The 13,233-nt window shown below is 38.4% G+C and overlaps 1 protein-coding gene across 1 annotated transcript; it reads left to right on the top strand.

Annotated features, from left to right (window-relative positions):
- The first annotated feature begins 4,639 nt into the window (after positions 1 to 4,639).
- LOC143527749 (protein kinase C delta type-like) lies at positions 4,640 to 7,054 on the top strand. Its single transcript, XM_077023033.1, has 9 exons — positions 4,640 to 4,784; positions 4,822 to 4,952; positions 5,195 to 5,368; positions 5,605 to 5,696; positions 5,815 to 5,877; positions 5,986 to 6,124; positions 6,237 to 6,425; positions 6,601 to 6,729; positions 6,890 to 7,054. The coding sequence occupies exons 1-9, from the start codon at positions 4,670 to 4,672 to the stop codon at positions 7,037 to 7,039; spliced, it is 1,182 nt and encodes a 393-aa protein (XP_076879148.1). The 5' UTR covers positions 4,640 to 4,669; the 3' UTR covers positions 7,040 to 7,054.
- Positions 7,055 to 13,233: the final 6,179 nt, after the last annotated feature.

The following is a 13,233-nucleotide window of genomic DNA, read 5'->3' on the forward strand; positions in this document are numbered from 1 at the left end:
CCAGAGTAAACATTTATTGACATCTGTTGCAAGATGATTACTTACAAAATTCACCTGCTGTTTTGCATTTTGTGAGTTTTAGTCAAATAAAATATTTTCAATCATGTATTTCAATTTTGAAATTAATATATTAAAGTAAAAATTTCATCTCGTTAACCCAATACCATGGCTCGCCACACCCCTAGCAAGTAGCTCCCTGGCTTCTGGTTACTAATGTTGGCAGTGCCATTATTAATGTGATAATGTGACTTAGGGAATTAAATGCCAGTGACAATGATAATACAATAGCATAACAAACTACATTTTAATTCATCATAGTTTGGGAAATATATATATTTTTATTCACCTACTTCAGTCCACACTGTGTATGTAGTCAGTTATTGAAGCACTGGTCTTTGCTCCAGTGTCAAAAATACTGTTCAGTTATATACTATGTGAACAAACATACAAATAAACACAATATACAATGTCACGGTTATCAAATATTATTGAGGATATGTCTATGTATTGTACGATAAGTACAATATAAGAGTGTTGTACACTCTGATAAGTACAATATAACAGAGAAAACCTAACTTTTACAGGTGCAAGGGGTAATGAACTAAATCTCAACTTCAGCCAAATGGCCAGAAAAGCACAGAAAAAAGGTTATTCCAATGCTATTGGTAGATCTAGCCATGAACTCTAGATAAATCTGACCAATAACCAGCAAACAATTTTGGGCGTAAAGTTGTAAACTGCATCCATGCAAAAGACAAACTACACTAGCATGACAATAATGGTGGCAAATGTTGTGATTGTCATCTTAATCCCTTCATAGTTTGTTTACATTACAGTATTGAATCAACAGCTTATCATAATTTATATATTTTGAACAGTCATAAAGTATTAATCAAATCTCTATTATTAATCACTATATGTTTTGCTTACATTATATTAAGGATCAAGTTGCTAGAATGACGGTGTAAGCGCTTGTGTGCCACTTCCAATACTCCATGCGTTTGCAGTAGGCTAAAATGGGATGTGTAAGAGAAGGCTCACTGTGGCCTTATGTGGTGAGGCCAGGTAGTAAGACCTCGCTTCCAGAATAGAGACAGCTGTAGGTTGAACTATGGAATGTGCAGCTCCTATGTTTAGAGGAAAGCATATATAATGGTGAAGAGAGCAGACAGCTTCAGAGCTGCACATGGGGTGACATGATTAGGGTATGTGAGCTCTCCAGAGATCTCTGTATTAAATTAATTAATAGGCATATGTGTATTTTTTAATAAAAGGCTAAAGACAAGACTGGTAATGTTTTCTTTTGCAATCAACGAACACGCTGCGCTAAGGTAAGAAAAGGTTAAAGCACAACACAAATTAAACACATCAACAAATGACTTGAAACTCGCACCCGTCTTTGCTTATATTCCCACAACTAAAGCATGAAGCTTGCTAATATTTCACCTTAAAATGGTGTGGCAGTCACATGACTTATGTAGGTAGATAGATATGGATCGGAGGTAAATAAACTAGATTTTTTTTTCTCGCCGTGTGAAATCGGAAGTGTGGCGTGTGAGCGTGTGAAGACGGTCAAATGCGTGTGTCACACGCTCAATACGTGAGACTTGAGAGCCCTGTTTAATGTTTTTTTATTTCCTTCTTTCGCGGCGAAACGCAAATATCCGCCGAATATATGAGCCTAAGTGACCGAGCTGCAGCTGAAACGAGTACGTGCTGTATTCACTCGTTCACAGAAGAGATAAGACTGTTAAATCATTACCGTAGGTGATATTAACCAGAGATTTATCCATCTCTCTCTCTCCTGTCCACTCCTCTGCGCCCACCATGGGAGTTGTAGAAAGTGGCGGTTTGTTAATTAGGGCGATTAACAAACCGCCCATGGACTCAAACATGATGAAATACTTCGGTCGAGTTGTACGTCGGTGTTTTTGAAGTGGTCTTCCGATGCTGCTATCAGTATTGTGCTCCGCTAGCTCCCACACACTAACTGTCCCCACAGTCAAACTGAGGACTGTGACAAATGTCATTTTAAAAAGATTTGCCAATCCTTTCTCACATTTCAAAAAGAGCTCACTTTTTAGCATCTGTGAAGTTGATGGATAATAAACAGGCAATAGAACTATATCATACTATTAATGAATTAAAACTTTCAGATGATCCCTCGTCCACAAGTTATATCTCTTGTGGGTTTTTTTTTTGTTTGGTTATTTATATTAAAAATATTTGTTTATATTCTATATTTTAATATATTGTTATAACCTGTTGTGGTCTACGTTCAAACTGGTAAAAGTACTTTATCTTGATGCCATTTTTATTGTAATTGATTATTTTTTTACTTAAATAATATATATATATATATATATATATATATATATATATATATATATATATATATATATATTCCCATAATTCCACATTTATTTATTTTTTATTTTATATATTATATTTTTTTATTTAACCTTTATTTAACCAGGCAAATCATTAAGAACAGCTTTCTTATTTGCAATGGCAGCCTGGCAAGAGGCACAGCCTCTTGAAGAACATACAACATACACATACAACATACACATGACGTCATAATACCTGCTCTGTCGTCATAACGACGGCACAACAAATGAGGGTATATATATAATTGCATGTACAGTATAATTCCATATCAGTCTGTGTAAAAACAATGATGTGGGAAGATATTAAAAGGAGTTTTCTCTGGTGCTGGTGCTGTGGCACCCAAGAAGATTTGGACACAGACACAGAGGAGATATACGGAGGAACAGAACCAGAACAGGAGACCGACAACACCCATGGCTTGAGTGAGTAAATGAGTACAATGGTGACACCTTATTTTGGGGCTTTTAACACAGCTGAATTTGGTGTTTATTGGTAAAACCAATAAGTGAAAAACAGAAAAAGAATCTGATAATTTGACAGGTTCATTTTTATGAAGTCAGTGGTGTTGCTATGGCAACATACCAACAAACCGAGGTCCACAAATAGTGATAGTCTCAATATAAATAAAATAATAACGATTCAATTACATTTGTGTCTTTCTGCTTGGCTTTGTATATTTATTGATTAGAAAAAGTCTATAAAGGGATTTTTTATTGGTTGTGTATTTTCTTGACTATAGAGCGCACCTCAATATAAGCCGCACCTACCAAGTTTTTTTAAATGGAAAATGTTGTATAAGCCGCACCAGGCTATATGTCGCATATATCTACTGCTTATCTAATGCTTATATTAACACAGTTCAGCTAAAAAACATTGACCTGTTATTACATTGTAATATGTAATTAGGACTTGTTGAAAAAATCATTTTTGCAGTAGCACCTTTGAATGACAGTATTCTGGATGAGGCCTGTAAGGAGCTGCTTCTCGTTCTCCTGGACGAGACTGAGGACTCCTATAACCCATCTCTAGGTGACCAAGACACATACAGAATATCAATTTGATAACATATTTCATAATTTGCTGACATCAACGTGTTCAATAGCTATTCATATCAGACAAGCACACATTAACACAATTCAGATGAAAAACATTCACCTGTTACTTTCATGTAATATTTAATTATGGCTTCTTGAAAAAATCATTTTTGCAGTAGCACCTTTGAATAACAGCGTTGTGGATGAGGACTGGGAGGAGGACCTCCCCGTTATCCTTGATCAGATTGAGGTCTCCTACAACCCATCTCTAGGTGAATCTCAAGTTAACATATTGTAATTTGCTGATATCAACATGTTCAATAGTTATTTTCATATAACTCAACTCAACTTTATTTATAGAGCACTTTAAGAACGGCAGCCGAAACAAAGTGCTGTACATAAGAATAGAACATTAGAAATAAAACAAATAATAACAAAAAATGGATAAAAAAATATTAACTAAAGCGGTAAAAGGAATCAAATCAAAGAATTAAACTAAAGCAGTAAAAACTAAAAAATATACAAAGTCTCATGCTGTGTTTAAAGCCAATGAATTAAAGTGAGTTTTAAGACTTGTTTTAAAAATGGGCAGTGAAGGGGCTTGTCTAACATGCAGTGGTAGGTTGGTAGGTTGTTTATTCCATGCCCCACCTGTCCCATATAACCCAAACAAAATGGTAATAAAATACAAATGGGGGGGTGGCGAATGTAATTGGACCGGTACAAATTCATTAAAGGGCCGAATCTAGCCCTGGTTCACACTGTTCCGCAGACATTTTAAACATCCGGGGCTTATGCAAGACGAACAGGCATTAAAACGGTTCAGAACTTAAAAAGGTTCATTTCTTCCAATTGCTTGCGCCCCACCTGCAATACCCATGCGCCCCACTAGTGGGGCTTCTCACTTTGAGAAACGCTGATCTAGGAGCAGCAATGGAAAAAGCTCTATCCCCTCTGAGCTTACGCTTTGCATTACTTCTGGCGTCTCCTGCCACAGGGCATATGGTGTCACATGTATCTCTGTAGGGAAGAGCAGGGCTGCCTTTGTAAATCACCCAATGATGGAAAAAATTTATTACAAAAAAATAACTATATGCACTTGAACTTACAACTATTAATATATTTTGATTTAAGCTTCACTTTAAATGTTTCTTCTTGGAGATGAAAGTGTGAGGGTGAGCGAGAGATTACGTGCATGGGTTGGGTTAGAATATGTGTATGTCTTTGTGTTTCTGATTGTCAAAATGTCCTCGGACTGTGGCATGAATGTTCATCACAAGTGCCAATCTAAAGTGGCTAATCTGTGTAGCATCAGCCAGAAACTACTGGCTGAGGCACTCACCCAAGTCAGCCAGGTGAGTCTGGATGTGTAAAAATGTACTGTATATCTCTGTAGACGTGTCTCCATATGGTGGTCTGTGTGAGGGTTCGAGTCCTCGCCCCCTGTCCCGGATCAGCCACCAGACACTCATCACTGCGGAGCACTTCACCTTCCACAGTGTACTGGGCAAGGGAGCCTTTGGCAAGGTAGAGTCTTCCCCGTCACGCTGCTCCCGCGTCCTCCACACACGCACTGACTCTGTGTCTTATCATTTTTACATGTCTGTCCTTTTGCCCTTCTATTGTTAAATACTATCTCCACAAGAATAGACCAAACAAACACTATTCCATCAAATCTTCATATTTCATGGATGTGTGTGTGTGTGTGTGTGTGTGTTTTCTTTCACTCTGGTCTGTTTGTCTATTGCTCTCCCTTGGTCCCTGCTCAGGTTTTTCTGGCAGAACTTAAGGGCAGTGAGGAGTGGTTTGCCTTGAAAGCCTTGAGGAAAGACGTGGTGCTGATGGATGAGGATGTAGAGTCCACCATGGTGGAGAAGCGGGTGCTGGCGCTGGCCTGGGACTGTCCCTTCCTAACGCACCTTTACTCCTCCTTTCAGACCAAGGTAGTAAAGAACAAATGAAAGGTTATATTATACAGTTCCTCCACCTCTCAGTCAATAGTAATGGGATGTCCAGCAGGACACTTTTGTGTAGGCAGTAATTAACCACACCAGGCATTGTCACAACTGTTTACTGTAACTTATACTTCATGGAATCACTGTGGTATTTAAATGATTGTTGAGTCAGTAAATCTGCTTGTACTCATACCAAAGTGTTTATGGCATTGTCTGCATGTTAGGAATACTTGTACTTCGTAATGGAGTACCTGACTGGAGGTGACCTGAACTTGCACATACAGGAGGAAGGATCCTTTGACCTCTACAGAGCCACGTGAGGCAACACACACACACACACAATGATGTTTTTTGTATGCCTTATATAAATATAAACATAGGTGTGTGTAATTATAGTGTGGTCTGATGGCTCCTGGTTTGTTTCTTCCTTCCAGATTCTATGCAGCTGAAATTGTGTGTGGACTGCAGTTCCTCCATGGAAAAGGCGTCATCCACAGGTTACACACACAAACAAAGCTAAATTGACATTCTGTACTTTCACCTTTACTGTTCTTGTCTACTAAACCACATTTTTGCCACATTTTTGTAATTCTCTCCTGCATTAGGGATCTCAAGTTGGAAAATGTCATGCTAGACAGAGATGGTCACATAAAGATAGCGGATTTTGGCCTGTGTAAGGAGAATATTTTTGGTGACAATCGTGCCACATCCATCTGTGGGACACCATACTACATGGCCCCTGAGGTATGAGATGGCATCAAATTAATTTGACATTGAATGTTCTCACCTGTAGCAATGTCAATGTAATTCAGTATGCCCTGAATGTGAATGTGTGTGTGTCTGTGTGTGTGTGTAGATCATTCTGGGTCAGCAGTATACTTTTTCTGTGGACTGGTGGTCATTTGGTGTGCTCCTGTATGGGATGGTGATTGGTCAGCCTCCATTCAATGGTGATGAGGTAGATGATCTTTATGAGTCCATCCTTACGGACACACCTGAATTCCCTGACAGTATAACACTGGATACCAGAGACCTGCTAGAGCGAGTAAGTATGCACAAAACCACACCTGATGACACATTAATAATAGTAATAATACTAATAATACTTCACAACCAAGACATGAATAGAGTTCTGCTATTATGCACTTAGAAAGGAGACACACTGAGATATTTCTATTATGAATAATATTCTTGCTTTTGGTTTTCTTCCATGAACAAAGCTGTTTGAGCGAGACCCTTCTCATAGACTGGGTGTTGTGGGGAATATCAGAGGTCACTCATTCTTTGAGATCATTAACTGGGCTGATCTGGAGAGGAGAGAAATCAAACCCCCTTACGTGCCAAAAGTGGTATGAGCTTTCTTTCCATTTCTTACAGTCATCTCTCATTTCGGTTTTTTTTTTTTTACTTTTCATACTGTATGCTCATAGAGCAAATTGCAAAAATACAGATACCGAAATGCAGCCTCTGTTCATCATGTGATTTGCTTCCATTCTCCTCCAACCACAGAAATCATCCAGTGACTCTAGCGACTGCGAGCAGGAATTTTTAAATGACCGCCTGTCCATGTGTGAGAAAGGTGTGTTTGGCTTAACCGACCAGGGTGCCTTTGCTGGCTTCTCATTTATCAACCAGCGCATGGAGCATCTCCTGCAGTGATGGACAACCTGCTGATTGTTGTGTAAATGAATGATTAAATTTTACAGCCAGTATTTTTATGTGTCACTGACTCTCCCTTCTCAAAATAAAACCTGTATTTTGGGCATGGATTTTAGACTACACCCAATATCAGGGGTGATTCACAGAGGTGTCAACTGGCCATAACTGCTCCTCCAGGTTATGTATTCCATTTTAGGCAATATTTGAAACACCCTTGCCAAATCCATGTAGATTTTTTGTTCCAGTAACCATTCATTATTGTAATTCAAAAACATTAGATAATCCCTCATTGATTGTGTTAATGAATGCCACAAGGCAAAAAGCTTAGAAAGGAAATAAATACAATGCATTTTAAAATGTATTGTAACGACTGAGAGCTAAGAAGCAGACACAAATGCTGAGGAGAGCAGGGTTTTATAGCTGGAGTGCTAACATAGAGGATACGAGGGTAACGATGCATACTAATTAAAATACAACTATCACAAATCAAGAACTAACAACCAGACCGGATAACTCAGACAACAAAAGACAGAGGATAAAACAAATACAAGAACTCAGAACAAGGCAGATAAACACACAACCAGGATTACCACCACAATGACTTCCAAAGAGGGACTGAAACACAGGGAGTACAAGTACCAGAACAAGGCAGATAAACACACAACCAGGATTACCACCACAATGACTTCCAAAGAGGGACTGAAACACAGGGAGTACAAGTACCAAACACATCAAGACCAACTAGAAACACCTGAGCTGAAAGCAAGGAAGGAGGGAAAGACAAGACAAGGTGAACAACAGAAGACACGGACTGGACTAACTGGGGAATGGATCTAAACAAGGTTACACAGAAGACATGGACTGGACTAACTGGGGAACGGATCTAAACAAGGTTACACAGAAGACACAGACCGTACTAACTGGGGAATGGATCTAAACAAGGTTACACAGAAGACATGGACAGGACTGACAGCAGGAGAGAACACCGACAGGGGTGTGACAGACAGAGGGAAAGCATAGAAACAGGGCGGGATAAACAGACGAGGAGAACACAGGCACATTGAACAGTACCAGAGTGACAGCTAGAGAGGGGGGCGTGGCCCTATGTGACATGTATATTAACCATGCATATTTGCACAGGTTAACATTTAAATAAGTGTAAAATCTTTTTGTCTTATACTGTATATGTGTATGGTGTATAGTGGAAAGATATATATTTGGCTCTCTTGGCTTTATGTGTGGTATATATGTGCACTGTGTGAGTATTGGTGCATTTAAGCTATTTTTACTACTTGCCAATTAAACACGAGCATATGATCAAATGGTTTATATAATACACTGCTTTTTGTTGTATTCTCATATTTAGAGATACATGCTCATATGCTGCTTTATGGGAAACATTTGTAGGTGCAGTCATATGAAAAAGTTTGGACATCCCTATTCATCTTAATCGTTTGTTGTAATCAAAATTTTAGTTTTTGCAACAGCTATTTCAGTTTCATATATCTAATAACTGATGGACACAGTAATATTTCAGGATTGAAATGAGGTTTATTGTACTAACAGAAAATGTGCAATATGCATTAAAACAAAATTTGACAGGTGCAAAAGTATGGGTACCCTTATCATTTTCTTGATTTGTATACTGCTAACTACTTTTTACTGACTTATTGAAGCACCTCATTGAGCTTTGAACTTCATAGCCAGGTGGATCCAATCATGAGAAAAGGTATTTAAGATGGCCACTTGCAAGTTGTTCTCCTATTTGAATCTCCTCTGAATAGGAGATCATGATGGGCTTCTCAAAACAACTCTCAAAATGATCTGAAAACAAAGATTGTTCAACATAGTTGTTCAGGGGAATGATACAAAAAGTTGTCTCAGAGATTTAACCTGTCAGTTTCCACTGTGAGGAACATAGTAAGGAAATGGAAGACCATTTCACAGACCACCTCCAAAGAGCTGCAGCATCATCTTCCTGCAGATGGTGTCACTGTGCATCGGTCAACAATACAGCGCACTTTGCACAAGGAGAAGCTGTATGGGAGAGTGATGCGAAAGAAGCCGTTTCTGGAAGCACGCCACAAACAGAGTCGCCTGAGGTATGCAAAAGCACATTTGTACAAGCCAGTTTCATTTTGGAAGAAGGTCCTGTGGACTGATGAAACAAAGATTGAGTTGTTTGGTCATACAAAAAGGTGTTATGCATGGTGGCAAAAAAACAGCATTCCAAGAAAAACACTTGCTACCCACTGTAAAATGTGGTGGAGGTTCCATCATGCTTTGTGGCTGTGTGGCGAATGCCGGCACCGGGAATCTTGTTAAAGTTGAGGGTCGCATGGATTCCACTCAGTATCAGCAGATTCTTGAGAATAATGTTCAAGAATCATTGACCAAGTTGAAGTTACGCCGGGGATGGATATTTCAGCAAGACAATGATCCAAAACACCGCTCCAAATCTACTCAGGCATTCATGCAGAGGAACAATTATAATGTTCTGGAATGGCCATCCCAGTCCCAGACCTGAAGATCATTGAACATCTGTGGGATGATTTGAAGCGGGCTGTCCATGCTCGGCGACCATCAAACTTGACTGAACTGGAATTGTTTTGTAAAGAGGAATGGTCAAAAATACCTTTATCCAGGATCCAGGAACTCATTAACACCTACAGGAAGCGACTAGAGGCTGTTATTTTTGCAAAAGGAGGATCTACTAAATATTAATGTCACTTTTCTGTTGAGGTGCCCGTACTTTTGCACCTGTCAAATTTTGTTTTAATGCATATTGCACATTTTCTGTTAGTACGATAAACCTCATTTAAATCCTGAAATATTACTGTGTCCATCAGTTATTAGATATATTAAACTGAAATAGCTGTTGCAAAATATGACTGTATGTAGTTTTAGAATATGTCACATCTATTTGAATATCTATTAACATCACATCAAGTGGTAGTATTTTACCAAATGTAGTATGAAGATATGGACATATTTATTGTGCCAGGATGTTTCTGTGGTGTCTTCCAGTTTCCTAATCCACAGGATATTTTAATTTATTTTTGTACCTTCAATATTGAACTTTTTTAGGACACTGGTTACACCATTGCGCCGTCTAGTGGACAGTTTTAAAATTGCCTTGATTTGAAAATCAAATGCTAAGAAACAGACTTTTTTAGTTGTAATCCAGCAGTATAATTTTGACTAATATTTTATATTAAGAGACAGTAAAGTGTATCAGTGAAAATTAATCAAAATAGACTAACCTTATAAATTCCATCGCCTGCAACTGGTTCAGAATGCAGCTGCCTGGTTTCTTCTAATACTCGCAAGCACGATCACATTACTCCTGTTCTTTACTCTCTTCACTGGCTCCCAGTAAAATTTAGAATTCAGTTTAAAATCCTGTTTGTTTCCTGTGCAGTCCATGGACTCCCTACATAGGTGACGTTATAAAGTTACATCAGCCTGGCAGAGATCTTCGTTCAGGTGGACAATATCTACTGGAGGATCCACGGTCTAGGTGTAAGCAGTGGGGTGATGGATCTTTCGCAGTAGCAGGTCCTAAATTGTGGAATGCCTTGCCTACTGTTCCACGTTCCATCACTGATCTACCAATATTTAAAGCCAAACTTAAAACACACTTATTTAGGATGGCTTTCAACATCTAATTATGTGCAAATGGTATCATTGCCAACTGCACACGGACTAAATCACCATACTAGTTTATAAAAACGTTTATAAAAAAGACCATACTAGTTTATTTTTGATTCCATTGTGTACAGCGCTTTGGTCAACTTTGGTTGTGTAAGGTGCTATATAAATAACTGATGATTGATTGATTAATTAAAATAATATATAATGAACATTCTTTATTTGCAGAAAAGTCAGATTTAAATTCCATTTGAGTTTTGCACTTGTACATGTCCTGCACTTATTGTACTGTATTTATTTATTATTTTTTGCAACAGCTTACATATTTGTTGCATCATTTGACTCATTGTTAAATGTTTAATTTGAACTCTGTGACTGGACAGAGATAAGAGAATATGAACAGAATTTAATGTAATTAAAACATTTATCCAAAATATTTATCCAAAATGTTTTCATTTAAATGTGGACAACAATTGGGCATATCGAGTTCAGAAATGGTTGTAACATATGTGTTTAGCTATATCCCTAGAAGTATAGGCCATAAACAAAGCTACAGTGTATTAACTGAATTAAGGAAAACAAATGTAGGCATCAATGCATTTTTGTATCATGCCTGAATGGGCTACCTCTTATGCCTACTAATTTAAACAGAGACTTTTCAATTATGTATATGTTAGAATATTTTGAGTGTGCACAGTGATGACAAACAAAGCACCTGTCTATCATCAAATGTATAGTGGGCCAACTTTTCCTTTTATAATTAACTCCTGGGGCAACTGAATTGTTAAATAATAATATAAATAAAGAGGTATGTAATGCATGAAGGGTTTCACAGAATGCTCATATTAAAACAAACAGTCCTCTAAAACTAAGTGCATGAAACTCACGATGTGGTCAGGAAACTCACCCTAGTTCATCAGGCAGCTAGAAGACTCAAAGAATCAGTCACTAATTAGCAAACAGATGTTCATCTTCTCTGAAATGTCACTGACAGCAGCAGTCATTGTCATTACACTTAAAATCGTCCTCAGAGCCACAGCTAATATAGCTGAGTGCCGCATGTTCAAACGGGCTTCTCAGGTACCCTGGCAGAATGTCCTGGAAACCCGAAGGAACGTCAGATTTGCCATCATTAGTGAGAGGATACATGTCCTGAATTTAACTCAGACCTGTAAAGACACCAAACAAGCCAACAAACAAGAAATTTCATGGCGTACTTTTATCTTTTCCTGAGTGCAGTTTGTGGAGAAGTGTACACATCTGTGTTTTTGACTAGACTTCAGTGTACACGTGTTTTTGACTAGTACTCGGTGTACATATACATGCAGTCATGGTCTGGGGGTTAGGGAACTGGTCTTGTGACTGGAGGGTTGTGGGTTCAATTCCCAGGCCATGACTGAAGTGCCCTTGATCAAGGCACTTTACTCCAACCGGGTGCCGGGTTGTCCACTTCTTTGGGCACTCCAAAATATGCCCAAAGGAATCTCAAAAACAACGCGACAAAGGCACAGATATCAAGTAAATGTCTACATACAAACGTGTACATTTCTTATTGTTATGCTCAACACGTGATTGATAGTTACACACAGTCTATTAAAACTATCAAAGGATTGCAAAGCATTTCGAAAACTGCGTCAAACACACAGAACACCATAAATGCTGAGTCCACATAAAACCACGAATTGCATTTAATAATAATAATCTTTATTTGTATAGCACCTTTCATACATACATGCAACCAGCCCCGTCGACAAGGGGGGACAACCGGGTCTGTTGTCCCGGGCCCCAGGGCCAGGGGGGCCCATCAAAGAGCCCAGCAATTTATTTTTTATTTAAAGTCTATAATTTTTTAATAATCTTGAAATCTTTCATTAATATTAAATTCTGTACTCAAAATAAACTCAATGGCTAAAATATATATATTTTTTACCTATCTGCATATTTTCCATTAAGTGCATACACCCCCGCATCCCACTGGAAAATGGTTTGATCCAGCACCGACCGTAACCGACTGGTAGCCGCACAACAGCGGGAAATACAGTGGTGGATAGTTAAAGTAAATACAGAAATCTGGAGCGCAGAAAAGAAAGGAAAACATTTACCTGACGAATTTTAATGTTGCATTGTGTTCCAGGTTTGAAAAGTGCTGGAATTTAGGCTAAAGTACTTGAAAATGCTTGAAATTGTAACTACTTCGTTTCACAACAAATAGCTGTCTGACTGAACAGTTCTCGTGAAGACGTTAAGATTGGGCGTTTTGAAAATAAACAACCATTAAATAATGTGATAAAAAGCGAATTATTTCGAGTATATGTATAAATATTTAACTTAATTAAGTTTAACATGCTGGAAAATATTGAAATGGACCTTTAAAGTGACGTACAAGTGCTTTAATTCCACATTATAAAGGTGTATGAACCCTGCAAACATGACTTTGTTCATTGTGCTGAAGCGCGGCGCGCGCGAAGTTACAAAAGTCAAGAGGTGCACGACCTCGCGAATCGACAGCGCGCGAGGCCCTCGCACACGGGCGGTGCCACTGC

Source organism: Brachyhypopomus gauderio, chromosome 1 (assembly GCF_052324685.1).
Source record: "Brachyhypopomus gauderio isolate BG-103 chromosome 1, BGAUD_0.2, whole genome shotgun sequence".
NCBI lineage: Eukaryota > Metazoa > Chordata > Actinopteri > Gymnotiformes > Hypopomidae > Brachyhypopomus > Brachyhypopomus gauderio.